The following is a 19,841-nucleotide window of genomic DNA, read 5'->3' as shown; positions in this document are numbered from 1 at the left end:
GAACTCCTTGGTTATTTTGAACAACAACTGTCTTTGTTAAAAATTCCCTTTCAGCATGCAATACACGAATCCTGTGACTAACTCTATGCTGTGCTGTTTTGTTTTGGACAACACAACACCTGTTATTTGCACAATCCCATCAAACCTATCCTATGTCATCACAAAGAGGACATTGTTCAAAGGTCAAAGTCCTGGGACCAATCACTTATTGCAAAAATGAAAAAATTCAAAGGTCCTTGCTTGATTTGATTTGAAATGAATTTCAAATTTATAAGAAAAAAGCTACCAGCCAGCCAGGGCTCATTTTAAGTTTGGTTTCTTTTGGAAAAATAGTATTTTATTTGTAACAGTTGTTAGTATTGTTTTTTTAATTTTCTTTAAAAACCTACCAGCACGCGAATGGCAAACAAATTATTTTATTTAAAGTGCCTAAGTCAGTGTTAGGCAACGACATCCCTTTATGTTTGTTCCAATAGTTTAGTCCATTACTCTAGCTATCCTTCAAGTAAATGTCAGTATTTGGATTTACCATGCTTTCATTCACTAAAGTGTGTTTGAATCTTTTAATTTTAGTTGTGTAGTTTTTGAAATTTCTTTCTCATCCATTGATTCAGAATGTGCAATGTTTCGGGGGGGTCGTAGCAACTTTGTCTAGAATTTCATTATTGCAGTTATTGAAAATATTTATTAGTGCCGCCATAGGTGGTGCACCACCAGAGTGTTTTAAAAGTGTCCATCAGATTTGCTAGTTTACTGATTTCATCAAATTGGCAACAAATTATTTACTGTGTGATGGAACAATTGATTACAGAATCAAATTATTCTTTCCAAAATCCTCCATCCCCTTGAAATCAAGTGGTTCTCCCCTAATGTCTAAAATCCCATTTCATTTCTGTTGCTGTCAAGTATGTAACTTTTTCAAACATTTCAATGTTTGTGGGTGGTTTGATTTCACAGTTGATCTCCTTTGCTTCAATATAGCTATATAGATCAGTTTGGAAGTTAATTTATTGACGTGAAATTATGATAGCCCACATGACCATCGCCAAAGTCAAGTCAACATGCACAGTAAATTACTATAAAAGGGCAATATTGTGGACACAAAGAAATTGTGTTTGGATTGTTACCATAGTAACCTTGGAAGTCACTCGTCCATCACTTATCATATAGAGCCCCCTAAGAAAAGTTCGGCTGACTCGCAGCGTGTTTGCAAGGTTATATCTGATTGGTCGATTGTCACTATTCACAGCAACTTAGGGAGTTTATTTGTATTGTTCTAGTTATATTGGTAAGATTCAGCCAACCAATAGGATAACAGCTTCGAAATCGCTGAAAAAGTTCTATTAGTTCCCAACCAAAGGTGTGTCCACTAATCTTCAGTCGTCCCAAAAACGCAATGCAAAAAAATACACAATACCGAGCGACCATTTGTCTCAGAAAGACCTCAGAGCCAGCCTCTCAGAGCTCAGTCTGGTTCCTGCCCAGCGCAGCCAGCGGTAAAAATGGGGCAAGGGAGTAGAGCAGACAACATGACCGAGGAAGTTGGCGAGAAAAGAAAATGTATGGGATTATACATTACGATAAAGATTCCGAGAAAGGGCATGTGGAGGCTTTGACATCCTCAAGGTCCATCAAATCGGTGGCTACGTACTATGGCCTAGCTCAGCACACTTGGGAAGCCAGGCTCTGACAGTGATAGCTCTGCATGGCAGAGATGTGCCTTACCGGCGTTTATATACGGCTGTGGCCCTGCCATGCAGAGCTATGACAGTGGCATCGACATTGAGCTCATGCTACACCAGCCACACATTGTGTTGCCAGCGAGGGGCCGTGAGAGAGTCTAATGAAGGCCCTCTCCGCCAAAAGTAAAACCACACTACTCCGCCAGGCCTGTTCTAGCTACACCAACGCTCGCGCCCGTGACGTCCGTCTATTTCAAGCCGTAGACACGCTCTGACCCACAGGCGCTCCTTAGCTGGGTCGTCTGCTAAGTAGATCGATTTTCGGATCGATTTATCGATCCCGTAGTCGATATGCCCGCCACTGAGTATTTAGGTTGCAGTGGCGGGCATATCGACTACGGGATCGATAAATCGATCCGAAAATCGATCTACTTAGCAGACGACCCAACTATGGAGCGCCTGTGCTCTGACCTCACGCTCTGACCTCTTCTACGTATATTTCGTAGGCTTAGCCTAGGCCAGTCATTTTGTGTTCGTGTTCGGATGCGAATTCCACTAGCGGCCAATACTGTACATTTTTGTCATTTATTAAACTTTGGATCACAATATCAAGGAGCTTTTAATGAAAATTCAATTACATTAATATGTGGTAGTGATTTTTTTGTATTTATGACTGAGAATGTTAGTATAATTCTGTTAATTGAACAAAAAACGTTATCATACTTTCATATTTGGCACTGTGGCGGCGCAGTCCTTCCGCAAGGATCCAATATGGCGGGTGAAAACGTGACTACAGGTCAGCCGCATTTAGCTAAGCAAGACCTATCTACTTTAGTAAGTATAGCTCATATCGAAAGATGCTTACCGGAAAAGTTGTTACTTTGGGTTAGAGTTACAAAATATATCAGGAGAATACGAGTATGTTGATGGTATTTCCCATTTTCAGTCGGTCAGCTGTGACTCCTGAAACGGCAGCATGATGCAACGTGTGTTACACTCACTACAGCATTTAGCCCTACGAGTATGGCGAGAGTGTCCGGCTTTGGCTACGCCGCCTCCGAGGCGGCGTAGCCAAAGCCGGACACTCTCGCCATACTCGTAGGGCTATACAGCATTGTATGCACAAGTTTGCATACTAGTGCTCATATTGAAGTACTGTAAATGTCATTATATCACTTCTGTGGGCAAGGCAGTATAGTCCAATGATTTTTCCAATTTTGCTTGTTTCACGTTACGAAAATTAAAAGCGTGTCGGTAAAGATTGTTTCGATTCTATAAGTTAAGTTTAGTGAAGATTTTCACCAGAAATTACTTGAGAGGTGAAATGTGTAACTGTAAGTCGTACTACGAAGGCATCCGATCTCGTACAGGTCGTAGTCGTCACAATTTTACTTTTGACACTAAACTATAGACTGATTATAATGAATAATTTTCATAAGTTTTACAATAGAGCCTGACGTGTACTTTTATGGGTTATTAGTTTACTAATATTACCGTACTACTACAGAAGAGTCAGAAAGATATTTTGATCAGGATATAAGGATAATTTATTTCCCAATAGAACAGAAAAGGAAAAGAAAAATACAGACGCATTAAGGATTAACATATTTTGGGTAGGGACTAGAAAATAGTATCATACTAATTGAGTCCAGCCCCCTACCATTCACAATCGCTGAATCTATCATTTTGCCATAGGGCGTCATGTTGAACATTGTGACCTATCCTGGATATTTGAAATAAATTCTATGTCAATGTAAGTACATAAATTATAAAACTTTGTCCTAGAAAATGTACATGAGAGAGAAGAAACCCGTCAAGTAAACAAGAGATGACGTTTCAGGTCTCTTTTAATTTTTGACTTAGATCTCAAAGATCTTACCCTTTCTGGGATTTGGTTCCAGAGTGTAACACCAGAGTATTTCATTGAACACTGATTGTTCACAGTCAGGAAATTTGTTGGTGAAATAGATAGCTGCAAAATTGAGATTGGGGTTCGGAATTTGTTCAAACACGTCGATCACGTTCCATAAACATTGAGTGTGGGGCATCCGTGTTTCTGGGAGCCGCCATTACCGGAAGTTGGTAATGGCGACTCCCAGAAATGTTTTCGGAGCCCAATGGTTGTGTTTGAACAAATTCCGAACCCCATAAACAATAAGATTAGTGAAGTACAGTGTTTAGTCTAGTAAAAATCAGTACGACCAAATGCAGTAAATATGTAGCATTTCACATCAACACGCCTCGTCCAGTGGGATGCGCCTATTGTGACCTCTACAGGGCCATCGGCATTGTAGCGCTACTGGTGACTGAAGTCGCAAAAAACCAAAAATTACCGACCACCTCACTGTAGCGCTACAATTTTGCAGCTAGTGAAATAGTATACGATGAATATGCCTTATCTGATATCACTGGAACCAGATTGACACACAGTATCCTTTTTTTTCATGTCTTCTTTAACAAAACTGAGACATATGGAAGTAGATATAAGGATAAGTGATCACGTTGACCAATTACATTACTGTTACGATCATACAATCATAATACAATGAACTGATTGCACATATTGCATTGAATCTTACATTCAAGCTATTTCCATTTCACGAAATAAACAGTTCCATCTATTTGTGAAAAACCCCAATTCAATTTGCTTGGGAATAGTAGATTGTGGTGCAATGTGTGATGGGTTAAAAATCACAAAACAACTCTCAAGACATAATGCAGGATTTGGATAAGAAAAAGTTTGGTTAAACACTATATGAATCTCCTGACCCTCAATCACTAGTCAACCACACTGTAGACCAACTGTTAGGGCATCAGCTGGATCACAGCCAACCTAAACCTAGTCAACTGGTGACAGTGTTTTTGCTAAGGTTAGGGAACATTGGTAAATGATTTTGGAACTCTGGTAACATTTCTACTGTCTACTGATCTGATTGCATTGATATACCAAGGGGAACCCTTGTAAAATGACTGGGGAACGCCGGTAACATTTAACGGGGTACCTGCCTCAACAAAAACACTGGGTGATGAAATCTTTCATCAGACAACCGAATCAGTTTATGCTGAGTTGTCTACTACAATAGTTATGTAGTTGAAGTTTCTCTGAGAAAAAAAAAAAGACCTTAGAAATTCTATATGATTGATTGTTTTGTACTAGGTAATTATTAGGGCAATGGCATACTGTATTGATTGCACATAGAAAACCTGTAGGTGTTAGTTATCATACTTGACCAAGTGGAGTGAAGTCATAATTTCCTACAAAATATGCTAATTCCAATCCTTCGATCCATGTCTTATATTCCTTGCCAAATAACCAAGAACACTCTGTATAGCTGGGTTTCCTCTGGGTCAGCAGGTTGTTCTCAAAAATGAGAATGGTGTGCTAAAAAAATTCTCATTTTGAGAAAAATTTTCTCGTGCAATAATTGCTGTAGACTTTTTCATCGATGATTAGGCCATCCCAGTACACTCTAAATTTCACTATTTTTCTTAAATTGATCATAATTGATACAGTCAACTGGAGCAAATAATACTAGTATGTTCATAAGTTTGAACTTGTGAAGTCAGATATCTTTATTTCCAGTGAAAATACTGAAATGTAAGACAGTGAAAGTAAAATGTAGACATACATTTTTAAATATTTTGTTTTATGCAGCAATGTTGTCCAGTCATATTCCCTAAATGACAATTAAATACCAGGTATTAAGGCAAAAAAAAATTAAGTTTGTTTCTCATCCTCGGTTGCTTACAAAAATGATGCGGTAACGTGCTTTTTATATCATATTCGAGGGTTTTTGTGAGCTTTGATATTTATTTGGGTCATACACATTGACGTTTGTTGCACCATAGTACAAAGTGCTGTGCTGGGTGGACGGACCATGGATAGTAGAAGCGAGATTGTCAATGATTGTACAAGTGACGCATCAAAAAGACGATAATTCATATAAAATAAAAAGACACAATCAATAATAATGGTTTGATTCGCTGAACAAAATAAATGGGGATGTCAAAATAGAGAAGTTAGACCGAATAAAAAATAAATACTGTACATTACCAACACTCGATCCCAAAACAAATTAAATGACTTTCGAAGTTAAATTAGACCCCCGAATATATCTAAAACTGTGTGCCGTCAATATTCTAATCATGTTACTGAATAAGATTTGAGTTACGGAACTGGTATGACCATCTTTAAAATTATTTTCCAACTTTGATTTCAAACGTAAGTAGCTCTATATGACATTCAAATCTGCTGCACAGGGACAACATCCTCTTGCCGAGCTCACGTAGTTCAAAACGGTAATCATGCTTTTTTGCGAAGTCTCAAGCAATTTCACAGTTTGTGGCTCTTGGCAGCCGATGCCACACGATCTCTTTCTTTGTCTGATAAAGCTTACCACCGGTAATGCCTTATTAAAGTTTCGGAGATCGGACATCTTACTAGTTTAGTCATTGTCAATGGCCAGCAGTATCCACTGCTCTGTATCTGAATAACTGCCATGCGCCATGTGACGTCTGCTGTGTGTCCACCTTTCAAATGCATTGCCAAATTAAAAGACGGCTTTCATGCCAAAAGTGGTCCCAACATCAAAACCTGTGCATTACGAATGCAGAGACTTAATTATGGTAGATACAGAGTCATTGATTGGTTGAAGATTTTGGACGATGTCATTTTAGTAGAGGGACTTGGTTGTGTTCTATTGCATGTAAAACCATGAAGTTTCCAGGCCAGGTTCGCATTACAAACTCAGCAAAATGAAAGGTTTGGCGTAAAAACAATGTTTACATTTCCCTTCAAACGTTTTTTCATAGTGGTTAGTGGTCAAATATCTTTCGTAAAATAGAATATTTTTGTAAACATCTGATTTTCTTCTGAAAATGCGAAAAAAATGAGCGGCAGCGGAAAAACAGTATAGCATCATCATAATATGGCACTGTGTATAACGCCATCATAATATACAGTAGTAGCACTGTGTATAGCATCATAATATGGTAAATATAAAGTTGGATACAGGTATTGTTTTAAAAATGGGATTTTAGGAAAGGTAGGTGTGTGCAAGTTCAGGGGCCTTATCTTCTATGTTGTTGTGCTATTGCAATATTACCATACTGCTTAAATAAACTCTGTCTCTATTTTCGTTGAGCTATTTCAGTGTGAAATTTCTGGTAATTTACCCATGGCTAAAATTGTTGAACCAGGTTGAACGTTTAGAATATCATAATTATCAAGAGTTAACAGATATTATGCAGACAACAGTTTTCATCATATCACAGTCAACCACACATGCTACAGTGTAGATTTTCAGGTTTTGTTCATTATTCCATCATTCCTCTATTTGTAAACACAAATCCTGGCTTTAGCCAATCAGATGGCTTGATTCATACAAGACATTGTAATTATAATCAATTACTAGTATATGAGGAATCCTCATGAGTACTTAATTTCAATTTATTCACAGGATGTTTCAAAACTTGATCCTTTATCGCCAGAAGTGATCAGCCGACAAGCAACCATAAATATTGGTAAGTGTCACTTCATTCAGCTTCATTTATACAAATCTGTGTAATGAACTTCATTGATTTAAAGTGTGAATCATATCTGATCATATATACTTCAAATCGATGTTAAGAAAAAGAGAGTTTCTTATGCTTTAACTTCCTGCAACACACATGCCTCTACAAGTAAAACTTTATATAGTGTACTTTTACAAGTTATACAGTGACATGACAAAATATATTTTTCCAGTTATCGTAAATTCATTTGAAATCCAGGACTGTTGAAACCAATGACTCAACCTATGTCATGTCACATGTATGTTTGTCATGTCAAGTTGTCCCAGTGCTCAGTCGCAATGTTGAAAAATTCTTGATAGGTTTACCCATCATCTTTTTCAATTTTTCAGGTACTATCGGCCATGTGGCACATGGTAAATCAACTGTTGTAAAAGCCATTTCAGGAGTACAGACTGTTAGATTTAAGAATGAACTTGAAAGAAATATTACTATCAAACTAGGATATGCTAATGCAAAGGTATTTACTAATCACTTTAAACTACAATTGCAATAATTACAACCATCATGCTTATTTACCAGTAGTTGAACATTTTTCACATATCAAATTGTCATGTTGAAAGCAGACTGCATATACAAAACTGTTTTTCTGCTCTTACTCATTAGCATTTATTACTTGTCACACCTAAAACTTTTTGTCAAGATTTTGTATTAGATTGCAATGTTTCAGTCATTGTCATTGGAAAGTTATAATATGTCCCATACACTGATAGGGAGTGGAAATCTTATTAAAGATGAATATAGCGCAACTAGGATATTGACACAATAGCTGGATGAGATAGAAACTGGTCCTCATTTCAGTTTAATCCGTAAATCAGAAATTGCAGTGGTGTAAGGGAACAGCTCTCAATTCTGTTCATTCATCACTGTATCATTTAGTGATGGAAGTCCTTATAAAATATCTCACACCATACAACATTTTGAAGACATGACAGGGAGAAGCCCAACTCACTCATCTTTTATTGTCTTAATTTGTAGGTTTTCAAGTGTGATGGTAAGAACTGTCCTCGGCCTGATTGCTATCGATCTGCTGGAAGTAGTAAAGAAGATTCCTTTCCGTGTGACAGACAAGGCTGTAGTGGAAGATTTAGGCTCCTTAGGTCAGTCAATATTGTACTTAGTCAGCTCACCTCAGGTGAAATCAGACAGCAGATAGCATGGCTTTTTTGCAAAAGCTCTTTCTGCAAAATGTATATTATTAGCTCCTCAGTTTTATATACTGAGGAGCTATTAGAATTGAAAACCAGTATGGCGGCATCAACTTTTACTTCCTTCTGTCAAACCAGTATGGTGGCGTCAACTTTTTCTTCCTTCCGTCAAGATTTGGCCAATTAACTTCCGTCTGTGTGTCCATGTATCATGTGATAAACTGGTTCATGTTTGGGCCAATTACAGTGAAATTTGATCAAGCTGCAAAACTTCATTAGCCAAAGTGTTGTTTCAATCGATGTGTATCAGCGATTTTTAGGACATTAACACAGCAGGGTTTGATGTGGTCTTGTCTACATCTGTAATCAGCTACACCTCTCAGTTACACATCACACCAGGGCCACTCCACTGAACGCCAGACAGAGAAACATAAACAAATCACCACACTTTGCAATGTTATGTATGTTTCTTTTTTATTCCCGATGAACAAGTGAGTGTGAAGGTTCAGGAAGGTTTTGAAATTTTCGCTTGTCCAGTCTCAGTGAATCTACATGTTAAACAATTTGGGAATTCCTGATTGGATACAATGATAAGTTTTCTGTTGCTAACAACGGTCTAATCATTGCAATCCTAGCTCTTACAAATAAATAGAATGATGAAATACTGTGAGGGAACATTCTCATCACAGTATACCTCAAAAACAAAACAAAAGAGAACATACTAGTGCTGTTACAACTTTAAAAATACCTTAAAGCTAAAAATAGAAATAATAGTGAAACAATTTATCTAAATGATATAAAGGAAATGAGCTACAAGTAATAGAACACATCATAATCATGTTTGCAAGTGTTTCAGTGAAAAGGATGCCTTGTAACAAACAGTATTTCTTTTTTACGTTTATGTAATTAGAATCGCTATGTTGAAAAGGTTTTTGCACCATTGAGTCCAATCAGGAACTCTACAAATACATTCACAAATATATTTTGAACATGTAAGGTTTATATGATGCTGGTCTAGCTGGTCAATTCCCAAAGCTACCTGAACTTTCACGCTCACTTGTTCATCATCAATAAAAAAGAAAGTTTAAGATACATGACATTGCAAAGTGTGGTGATTTGTTTATGTTTCTCTGTCTGACATGCGTGGAGTGGCCCTGAAGTGTTGTGTAACTGAGAGCATGTAGCTGATTAAAGATGTAAACAAGACCACATGAAGCCCAGTGTGTTAATACTGTAAAAATTGCTGATACACATCGATTAAAACAACACCCTGGTTAATGAAGTTCTGCAGCTATATGGAATTTCACTGTAACTGGCTGTCAACTTCAATCATAGGTCCTCAATCTCCGATGATGATGATGATGATTAAATAACAACAACAACAACAATAACAACAACAACAAATTTACTGAGTCCAAATATATTTTTATTTTTCTTCATTTTTAAATATTTAATCATCATTATCATCATCATCATCATCATCATCGGAGATTGAGGACCCTATGCTTCAATGTGCTTTTGGTACAAAGGGATAACTATGGGAGCAAAGATTTTCGACAAAATATCACATGACCAGCCACTTCCTGTACCTCAATAATTATGCACATACCTAATTCTGGGCTTAATAATAGAGCTAGAGGTCTGATTCTTGGTATGTTTGGATAACTATGGGATACAATTTTTTGAGACGTCACATGACCTTGATGACCTTTGACGTCAAATATACGTATTTCTCGATAACTCAGTAACCACAAGGGCTACACCCTTCATATTTGGTATGATGGGAGACCTTATGACGCCACAACCTGTACCTCATTAATTATGCACATATCTAATTCTGGGCAAACCAATAGAGCTGGAGGTCTGATTTTGGGTATATAGGGATAACTATGAGATACAATTTTTTTGACAAAATATTATGTGACCTGGATGACCTTTGACCCCAAATATACATATATGGCCATAACTCAGTAACCACAAGTGCTACACCCTTCATATTTGGTATGATGGGAGACCTTATGACGCCACAACCTGTACCTCATTAATTATGCACATATCTCTAATTCTGGGCAAGCCAATAGAGCTAGAGGTCTGATTTTTGGTATATAGGGATAACTATGGGATACAATTTTTTTGACAAAATGTCACATAACCTCGATGACCTATGTCCTCGATTTCACAAATACTACTGTAGCCTTTCATCTTTTTTGCATATTTATTTCTCTATTGCCCCTGTGCACCGAGATGTCTCCAAACCCGGTCATCACTGCTTTTCAGCTTTATTATATTCTGCTTTAAAAAAACAGCAAGTCAAGGTTTTCGTTATAAACTATAACACACTGACAAATTAAACACTCTACAAACAAAATATTAAACACCTATTGCCTGGTCATGAGGGCTATAGCGCCCGTCTATTACCCCGAGGGGCCGTGTGTTACCAGAAACACATCGCTATTGCGATGTGTTTCTGGTAACACACAGCCACGAGGGGTAATAGACAAGCGCTACAGCCCAAATAAAGACCAGGCTATAGGTGTTTTATAACACACCACATGCTCATGTTGTATTGTTATATAGTTTTTAATGTGTTTTGATATTTTGCACCACAACAATCCATTGTGACAAGTTTATTGGGCAATGTTTCCACAGCGGTTTCAGTTGTATGACGTACGTGGTATCTTTCAAATAATATTCTAAGCATACCTAGCGACATCCTTAGTTGCACTTTAATCTTTGCCGTCGATGAGCTGTTCAAGTTCCTATGCTGTTGGAATGTAGGAAAATGTTGGAAAATCTGTTTCAGAGAATGTGTCGTCACCTATCCCGGATGCACATCACGTTCTTGTCACCTGCCATTGTTGCAAAGCTGCAGACAACACTACGGTCACGTGACCGGACACTTTTCGAAATTTGGTCAGATCTATTTCCCTAGGGAAATAGCTTTTCAAAAAATACCCTCTGACGTCACTTTTGTCGATCCGATGGGGACTAGACGTATCTATTTTCTCGTCACGTGACGTATTCTGGCGAATCGTGACACGGAATGAGCATGTGGTGTGTTATAAATGAATTTATCAGTTATCATCATTGATGAGCTTAGCATGGTTGGTAACAGTTTATTAAATTTTATTAATCTCCGTCTTCAAGAAATCAAAGGAAATAAACAGATATTTGGTGGTGTGTCAATAGTCTCTGTAGGTGATATGTTGCAACTCAAACCTGTCATGGATGGATGGATTTTTAAAGATCTATACCAGGGATATGGCCCTTTATCAATAAACCTCTGGAAAGAGTACTTTACAGTGCATGAACTGACAGATATTATGCGACAGAAAGATGATAAACATTTTGCAGAATTACTTAATTGTCTCAGAGTTGACCAATATACACAAGAAGATATAAACCTACTTCAGCAAAGGGCTGATCAATGTGAAAATGCAATTCACTTGTATACTACAAATGTAAATGTTGAAAAACACAGTGAAGCAATTTTCACTAGAGTGCTGACAGAGAAATTACGGGGCTCACCTGCATTCCAATGCAGCAAATGGCGCTTACTCACTTTACTAGTCGCCTGATAATAAACCGCCATGTACTCCATCAGGACAGATTGGTGTCAGTGTATGCAACGTATAATATTATATAGGGCTCAGCCCTTGGTGTCGCGCCAGGGGTTAAGATTGGCAATGTTATTTGTATTGATTTATGATAAACTGTAATTGTTACTTCATAAACGTTTATATGACAACTATGCCCAGTTTCCCTCTGATGAAAGCAGTTCACGTACGTACACGACGTCAAACCCTGCAGCAGGGCAGGTATAGATTTTCTGTAGCGTGTAAAAATTTTGGACAAAAATTGGCAATTTTTACAATGATAACAGCCTATTGCGTTAAACAAGGGACGTATTATGCAATCATTATCATTGCAATGGTAACCGCACTGCCCACCTTCACTTGCAAGCTGAAAACTATAGCGTTCCGTCTAAAAACTGGCAATTTTTGAATCTAATTATTGACACAGGGGGCGCTCTTCTATAATTCAATCCCAGCATTCTTTGCGTATGCCCCCGTTCATATGCACGACAGTTTTCTCCCTTTATCTATATTAACGATATTTTGTATCAGCGACAAGGTGCATAATAACATTTACTGGCTAATAAAAGAGGTATATTTTATTAAAGGCATGTTATATAATAGTAATTTGTTTCGTATTTGTTTATTTACGAGTACTCAAAAAACAACAAAAACATGGCGGCGCCCACGAAAGAAGGGTACACTTCCGGTTACTCGCATAGTATATTATGAATAAGCGCATGCGTAGTCAGTAAGCCGCTGGTGCGACTATTAATGAGCCGAATCATACCGTATATACAATTAAATGTATCTAACACAAATCTTGTGTATCCCGTATCCCAACCCCATGCCTCCAAGTCAATTACTGCTTACCAACAACCAACTACTTCAACTGGCTGCACACTTGAGGAGCTTCAGTGTCCTTGATGCTATTTTTCAGTCCCAATTATTTTCAGAAAACAAGAATGCAAAGAGAAATATATTTTAAAATTAGTGCAATATGTAAATGGGTACAATCTAGAGGTAAATACACTATCATGATTAGTCACTTTACCTCAAAATGTGTATGAACTAATTTGTAATATGCATATCTCTTTGCAGTGAAATTATACTCCAATCCTGACATAGTGTGTCTTCCTTTTCAGACATGTATCATTTGTAGATTGTCCTGGCCACGATATTTTGATGGCAACAATGTTAAACGGTGCAGCAGTTATGGATGCTGCCTTATTACTCATAGGTAAGTCCACACACTGCCAGACATTGAAGGTGCATGGTTTGTGATTTCTTGTGGGATATTTTTTATCTTGGAAATATTTCTGTGAGAAGAAATGGTAAAATGTACCCAAAAACTGTCGCGTATGCATTGAAATAGATAGCAATTGTCAGGTTAAAGTTTACAATGAAAGCTGTTGATTAACAGCATGGTTATTTCACATTTGGTGTATTTCATTGCAGTGACATTTAAATGACAAGGAGCTAGTTTAGCTCTACATGTATCCTGTGACTGCAAATCACACTAACATCTATATTAATGCTTTGTATTTTTACAGCTGGAAACGAGTCGTGTCCACAGCCCCAGACTTCAGAACATCTTGCGGCCATTGAAATTATGAAATTAAAACACATCTTAATTCTTCAAAATAAAATTGATTTAGTGAAAGAGACACAAGCCAAGGAGCAATATGAACAGATTTTAAGATTTGTCCAGGGTTAGTACCACCTCACTCTGAGCTTTTCTTTCTGTTTTCCTCTCAAGGAATACAAGATTGTACCAAATATTTTATCCAAGCAATTTTAGAATGAATTCTTCATAGTGCGTAACATATGGTATTTGGATCGAGGAATCTCATCAATTTTGACTTCTTGTTGTGTACAAAGATTTGTTGAGAAATGTGTTAAGATACTTAAAGGGGCAGGTTTTTGTTAGCTTTATCTCTCAACAAATTGTAAATAGTGAAAATGTAATATTCTAATGATTTCTATATTCATATTCGTTATCAGTTATCACCAAAAGTTGTTTCCATTGAAGTAAATGATGTTGTTATAATCTATTGATATATTGTGAAGTGACAGATTACTTCTGTAAACCATTTTGTTATTCAAGATGTCATTTTCTGGTTCCAAGGCCTTCAGCACGGTCTTGGATCTTCAAAATGTTGATCAACTCTCAAACTGAACAAAATTCTTTGTGTTTTCTATCATAGGTACAATAGCAGAAGGTGCTCCCGTTGTACCAATTTCAGCACAGTTAAAATACAACATTGAGGTCATCTGTGAATATATCATCAAAAAAATTCCCAAACCAATACGTGATTTCACCTCAGCACCAAGACTTATAGGTAAAAGACCAACTACCAATACTGCTCTCTAGTTTCGAAGATATGTTTTTAGCAGTTCGATTTTGTGTAATATCTCTCTAGAGCTAATGACATCTTCAAATTCAAGTTAGAAACTCTCATATTAAGTGTAATGTTTATATTTCAAAAATAAACATCCAATGCATGCCATTGATGGCAATGAAATGGATTTCATACCAAGTCAAATTGAATTTGTTGAATATTGTTTGATTTGCAAGTCTATCAAAAATTCTTTAATATTTCCGACTAAATTCAATCTGATAACTGCAAACTATATCTTTTTGGGAGAAGAGAGTTAATTTCTAAGGAATGTGTGCCAGATTATGTATTGTTGTAATGGAGAGTTACACTCTGGTCCCAGAATTCAAATGGACCGTGGAACAAACAAAAAGCTGTGCTCATACACTCACAGAAATACAATTGTACAACACAATTATATTTCTATATTTATTTTAACACGTTGGTAATGGGTTGGTTTGTACCGACATTAGTGATATCTTGAGTGTACTGAGAGTGTAGAGCACTGTGTGTCCTTTTGAATTCTGGAGTAGAACCATTTAGAAGCTTTGTTGTTGTCTATGTACCATTATATAGAGTTGTACGTACTTCCATTCTGTTTTTCTATATTTTGTCTGACTTCCAAGTATTTTCTATCGTTCACCACCTGTGAGCATTATTTCAGTATTTTGACAGAGAGTTGAAATTGGAGTACAGCAATCATGATCAAAAGTAAATTCTTTGTGAAGACTAAAGTATTGTTTTCTGTTGTGCAGTTATCAGGTCTTTTGATGTGAATAAACCAGGCTGTGAAGTAGATGATCTCAAAGGCGGTGTTGCCGGTGGCAGTATCCTCAGAGGTGTTCTGAAGGTAAGTTTGTTTTTAGAGGAGGATTTTTAAAAGATGTGTACATCCTAAAATTTCTTTTACGTTCACATGGTGTACCAGGGTGTAGATAATTATAATAAGAACTGCTATAGGAGATGCAAGTTTTGACTTTCAATGGAAGGTTATGTATGTAATGACTTGACTGGACTCAAACAAGCAGTGTTAGAAACAGCGTAGACACAGGACAAAAATTCTTCGTCAGTTTCTGTTTGTGACTTCAGTGTGTTAGTGAAATGTGATGTGTGAACTCTAGATTTCTATATATTCATTTCATAATCAGAAATTTACCTTAATGAAGTGGAATGTTCTTTGATAAGCTAAATTGTATTTTTGATCAAAACATGATCTAAAAGGAAATGTTTACCGTATTAATATTTCAGGTGGGACAAGAAGTAGAAGTTAGGCCGGGGATTGTATCAAAAGACCAAGATGGCAAGTTGATGTGTCGACCAATCTTTTCAAAGATTGTATCACTGTATGCAGAACAAAATGATTTACAGTATGCTGTACCTGGTGGACTTATTGGTATGCTCATTTTGTATCCAAAGCATTGTAGCAACGACTTTTCAATCTATTTTTGCTGTTTGTTCTGTGTCTGTGTCTTTGAGGTTTCTTTTGTCTCATTCTTCTAGTGACAACTGCTTACCACCATTAATCCTTTTCGCCCAAGCTTGCACATTTTGATCAAGCTGATTAAAACCCATAAGAGATATTTTGAACAACATACTAAATATGTCTCATATAATGTAGATGACAGACTTGACTTTTTAGAGAGACCAAAAAACATACAGGAATTTAAGTATTTTATTTGCTAAAACCTCCATAAACCTCCATAAACTTAATGATTTCCACTGACTCTACCTGATATCCTACATGTACTCAGATTTTAATGCAAATATTTACTTTCTTAGTTTTACTTCAGTCTCTAATGTCCAAATTTTCTTGTACAACAGGTGTTGGTACAAAGATTGATCCAACCCTGTGTCGTGCTGACAGAATGGTTGGTCAGGTTTTAGGATCTGTTGGGGCACTACCTGACATCTACACAGAGTTAGAAATTTCATACTTCTTGCTTCGTCGGTTACTTGGTGTTCGAACAGAAGGAGACAAGAAAGGAGCCAAGGTAATTTACAGCTCTTTCTGTGTAGGAACAGTTTATATCAATTTGAAAATAAGATATTTCCACGCTCAAAATGTTTGCTTTAGATTGCTCTTGTGGCTTTGTTACTGTGTGATGTCAGTATAGGTTAATGGAACGTGAATACAAACAAAACCATGTGCATGTACATGCATAGAAATACGTGTATTTCCTTTGGCATTTGTACACATGGATTTGTTTTTATCACGATATATGATCTCTTTGGTATACTGAGTCTGTAGAACACATTGTTTCCTTTTCATTCTTGAGTTGAAACATTGGTTGCATGACCAATTACATGTTACTGAAGAAATGCCTTCAATCACAAAATATTCGACAAATTTCATTTTGTCAGCTTGAAAATTTGAATTAAACTTTAGAATGATGTGTTAACACCCTTACGCGCAAATATTTCACATACAGGTCCAAAAACTTGCTAAGAATGAAGTGTTGATGGTAAACATTGGCTCTCTGTCAACTGGTGGCAGAGTGTCTGCTGTCAAGGCTGATTTGGCCAAGATAATGCTGACAAACCCTGTATGTACAGAAATTGGTGAAAAAATTGCCCTCAGTAGAAGAGTAGAAAAACATTGGAGGTATGTCAAACAACTATCTATCATGACACAGTGTCTTGTAGCTTTAGTGGTGTTGGTCTTCTTGAATACATTCCTATGGAAGTTTACAGATAAAGATGCTTTCTATTCACATGGCTGGGTTCATGTGTAAAATTGTGCTAAGGTCAGAGGAACGCTCACATATTGATGTGAAACAAATTAGGAATTCCTGAGTTTGTCTACGTTTGGCATTGCACATGCCTGTCAGAGTAAAATAAAGACATCAATTGCATTGTTTCAGAATGTTTTCAAAAAGAAGTATGAATGTACATTTTCAATTGATTTGGCATCTCCCTTTAATGACTTTTGATATTTGTTTTTTCTACTAGATTGATTGGATGGGGTCAGATTCGGAGAGGTGTAACAGTGAAACCAACAAATCCAGATGATGATGATACAGAGAAGAATTGAATCTATTCACTGCAGTCAGTAAATTTGGAAGAATACTGTGAACTTCTCTCTCTCCTGCCCATCTCTTATTTTTGTATTTTATTTTCAATCCTTAAGTTTTCACCCTTCAATTTTGCACTTTAATCCATCTTACCATTGAAAACAATAGGACTTGCTCATAAGCAGAGATTCATAGGGATGAAAACAAATAGGACTTGCTCATAAGCAGAGATTCATAGGGATAATAGAATAATCAGTATTGAAGCTTCACTTGGTGAAGATAGTTTTCATTGTGTATGTCCTTCTATGACAGAAATTTTTTGAACATAAAATTTCAAAAGATAACTAGAATTCAACTGGTCCTTTCAGAGGATTTCAATCAGCCAAGTCTAATAATTTGAAAATATCTTATTTCTTTACCTTTGTAATTATTATGTTTTGTGCCACATATTCATGGCACAGCTAGGGCAGATATTGAAATTGAAAGTATGCTTTATTTTGCAACTATTCTTCCATGTAAGGTCAGTATAGGGAACTATGAAATTGTCAGTTGTATGGGCACTTATTTGTTTAGATGGCAACCAAAGTGTAGAATATAATTGTCTCCAAAGCAGTTTGATGCAGTGCCAAGGTTCTCCCATGATCTCTTAACTTTTGTGAAATTTGTGTCTGTATATTTGCTGCTCTATTATGAGGTCTAGACAAAGCATCTTATATCAAACTAGATGGCTGGAACTATCGTGACTGGGCTGTGTGAATTAAGCAAGAGTTGCACTAACTTGAGTTATGCATCTGTTCCGAGGAGGAATATGATCTTAATGCTGAATATGCAGGACTAGACTGAAAGAGCCGTCACTAGGCTCCCCTTTTCTAGGAGGAGAGCGTAGAGAGCGTCCTTGAGCAACGAATCTTTCAGTCTAATACAGGACCAGCTGTTTTTCCTTACCAGTGTAGGAAAATAATGTTTGATGACATCCAAGCACATCACTAAATAAAATGATACCTGCCCTGATAATTCTATCTTGCATATGTACATCCATTATACCTCATCTCAAATCTCAGCATATCAAACATTATAGAAAGTTATTTCAACCTGTCCATTGCATCTGCATGGTCAAAAATTTACCTACCCCACAGAGGCAGGAAGGCAAACAGGTTGTTATTATCCATCATGTTGCAATAGACATGTGAAGTTTAGCAATGGGTAAGTGAATTGTAGTGTTAATGTGTTTTACAATACCTTAATGTCACATACCTTCTGACTGCTGTGTTCTAAAAGAACAGCTTTAGTAGCAATGCCTAGTAAAGTGAGAACTACAGAGGTGAGGGGCAGCTTTGTTCATGTCCCACTAGACAAGAAGATATTTTAAACAAAATGAATGTATTTTCTAGAAATTTGTAAATTCTAATTTGGAGGTTGAATGTATGGTAAGATATGGGTGTTATAGAGATAACATGGGAAAAAATGTCTAAAGACATGGAAAATCAAGGCTTTATTTTCACTGACATTATTGCAAACCTTGCAATTTTTTTGCATTAATATTGAAATTGAATGTTACAGAGCCTTCTGATAACACATACAAAGACATGACAGTTGATTAATGTATTTGTTGGTAATTTTTGTCAGAGATACTTAATTTTAGCAGGCAATTTTTATGATCTTGCTTCCACTGTCGTGAAGATGCAGAAGTGCTACATTAACGATAATTATGTCTAACTGCTGCTTTACGACTGACTAGACTCTTGTTTTCTGTGAAAAGCTGAATATTACCTTAAACTGAAATATGCGGCTGACTTGCAATGTGTTTACAAGGTTATATCTGATTGGTTCATTGTCACTATTCACAGCAACCTAGGGAGTTCATTTGTATTATTCAATTTTAACAGTAAGATTCTACCAACCGATTGGGTAACAGCTTCGCAAACGCTGCAAGTTGGCCCAAAATATGGCTAACAACTTCCAGTTTTTGTTTCCAAAGGGACAACAGCCATCAATGTGCAATCTTACAGTTTCATGACTTTTTGGATTAGGGTTTGAACAAAATCACACAAAACACTGGTTGTATTCAAAAGCTTTTGTATAGGACTTTTTGAGTACCAGTATATCTAATACTTATTGGAGCAGTACCATATCTTTAAGACTCAAGAAGAATTCTGTCATGATAGGGGGTTTTAGAGTATATTACACTGCATTATTTTCTTCTGTATTCTGAAGTTGGTATTTCTTCAGAGAGGTCTGAAGTTCTTTTCTGTGTACCTCACCGTTTCACCATACTTATTTCTGATTGATTGTTTGGAAAGTTCAATATACTGACAGTGATGTGGAACTATCCAGATTATACTTGAATTGACCAATAAAATCTCATTTAGACAATACTTACCAGCATGTGTGTGGGCTATGTCATGGTAGTGATCAGTGTAAAGATGAATACATGCACAGCGTCTGATACTCTTGGAGACTTTATAGTCATTGTCAC

General features: G+C 36.7%; 1 protein-coding gene across 1 annotated transcript; it reads left to right on the top strand.

Moving 5' to 3' along the window:
• Positions 1 to 2,398: 2,398 nt before the first annotated feature.
• LOC139141755 (eukaryotic translation initiation factor 2 subunit 3, Y-linked) lies at positions 2,399 to 19,740 on the top strand. The gene is made up of 12 exons (XM_070711393.1): positions 2,399 to 2,516; positions 7,142 to 7,205; positions 7,586 to 7,713; positions 8,232 to 8,353; positions 13,122 to 13,216; positions 13,530 to 13,688; positions 14,184 to 14,318; positions 15,110 to 15,204; positions 15,603 to 15,747; positions 16,176 to 16,345; positions 16,784 to 16,956; positions 17,304 to 19,740. The coding sequence occupies exons 1-12, from the start codon at positions 2,454 to 2,456 to the stop codon at positions 17,383 to 17,385; spliced, it is 1,431 nt and encodes a 476-aa protein (XP_070567494.1). The 5' UTR covers positions 2,399 to 2,453; the 3' UTR covers positions 17,386 to 19,740.
• The last annotated feature ends 101 nt before the right edge of the window (positions 19,741 to 19,841 follow it).

This window comes from Ptychodera flava, chromosome 10 (assembly GCF_041260155.1).
Source record: "Ptychodera flava strain L36383 chromosome 10, AS_Pfla_20210202, whole genome shotgun sequence".
Lineage (NCBI taxonomy): Eukaryota > Metazoa > Hemichordata > Enteropneusta > Ptychoderidae > Ptychodera > Ptychodera flava.
Note: the sequence above shows the minus strand (reverse complement) of the source record. Positions and strands in the feature narration are given on the sequence as shown.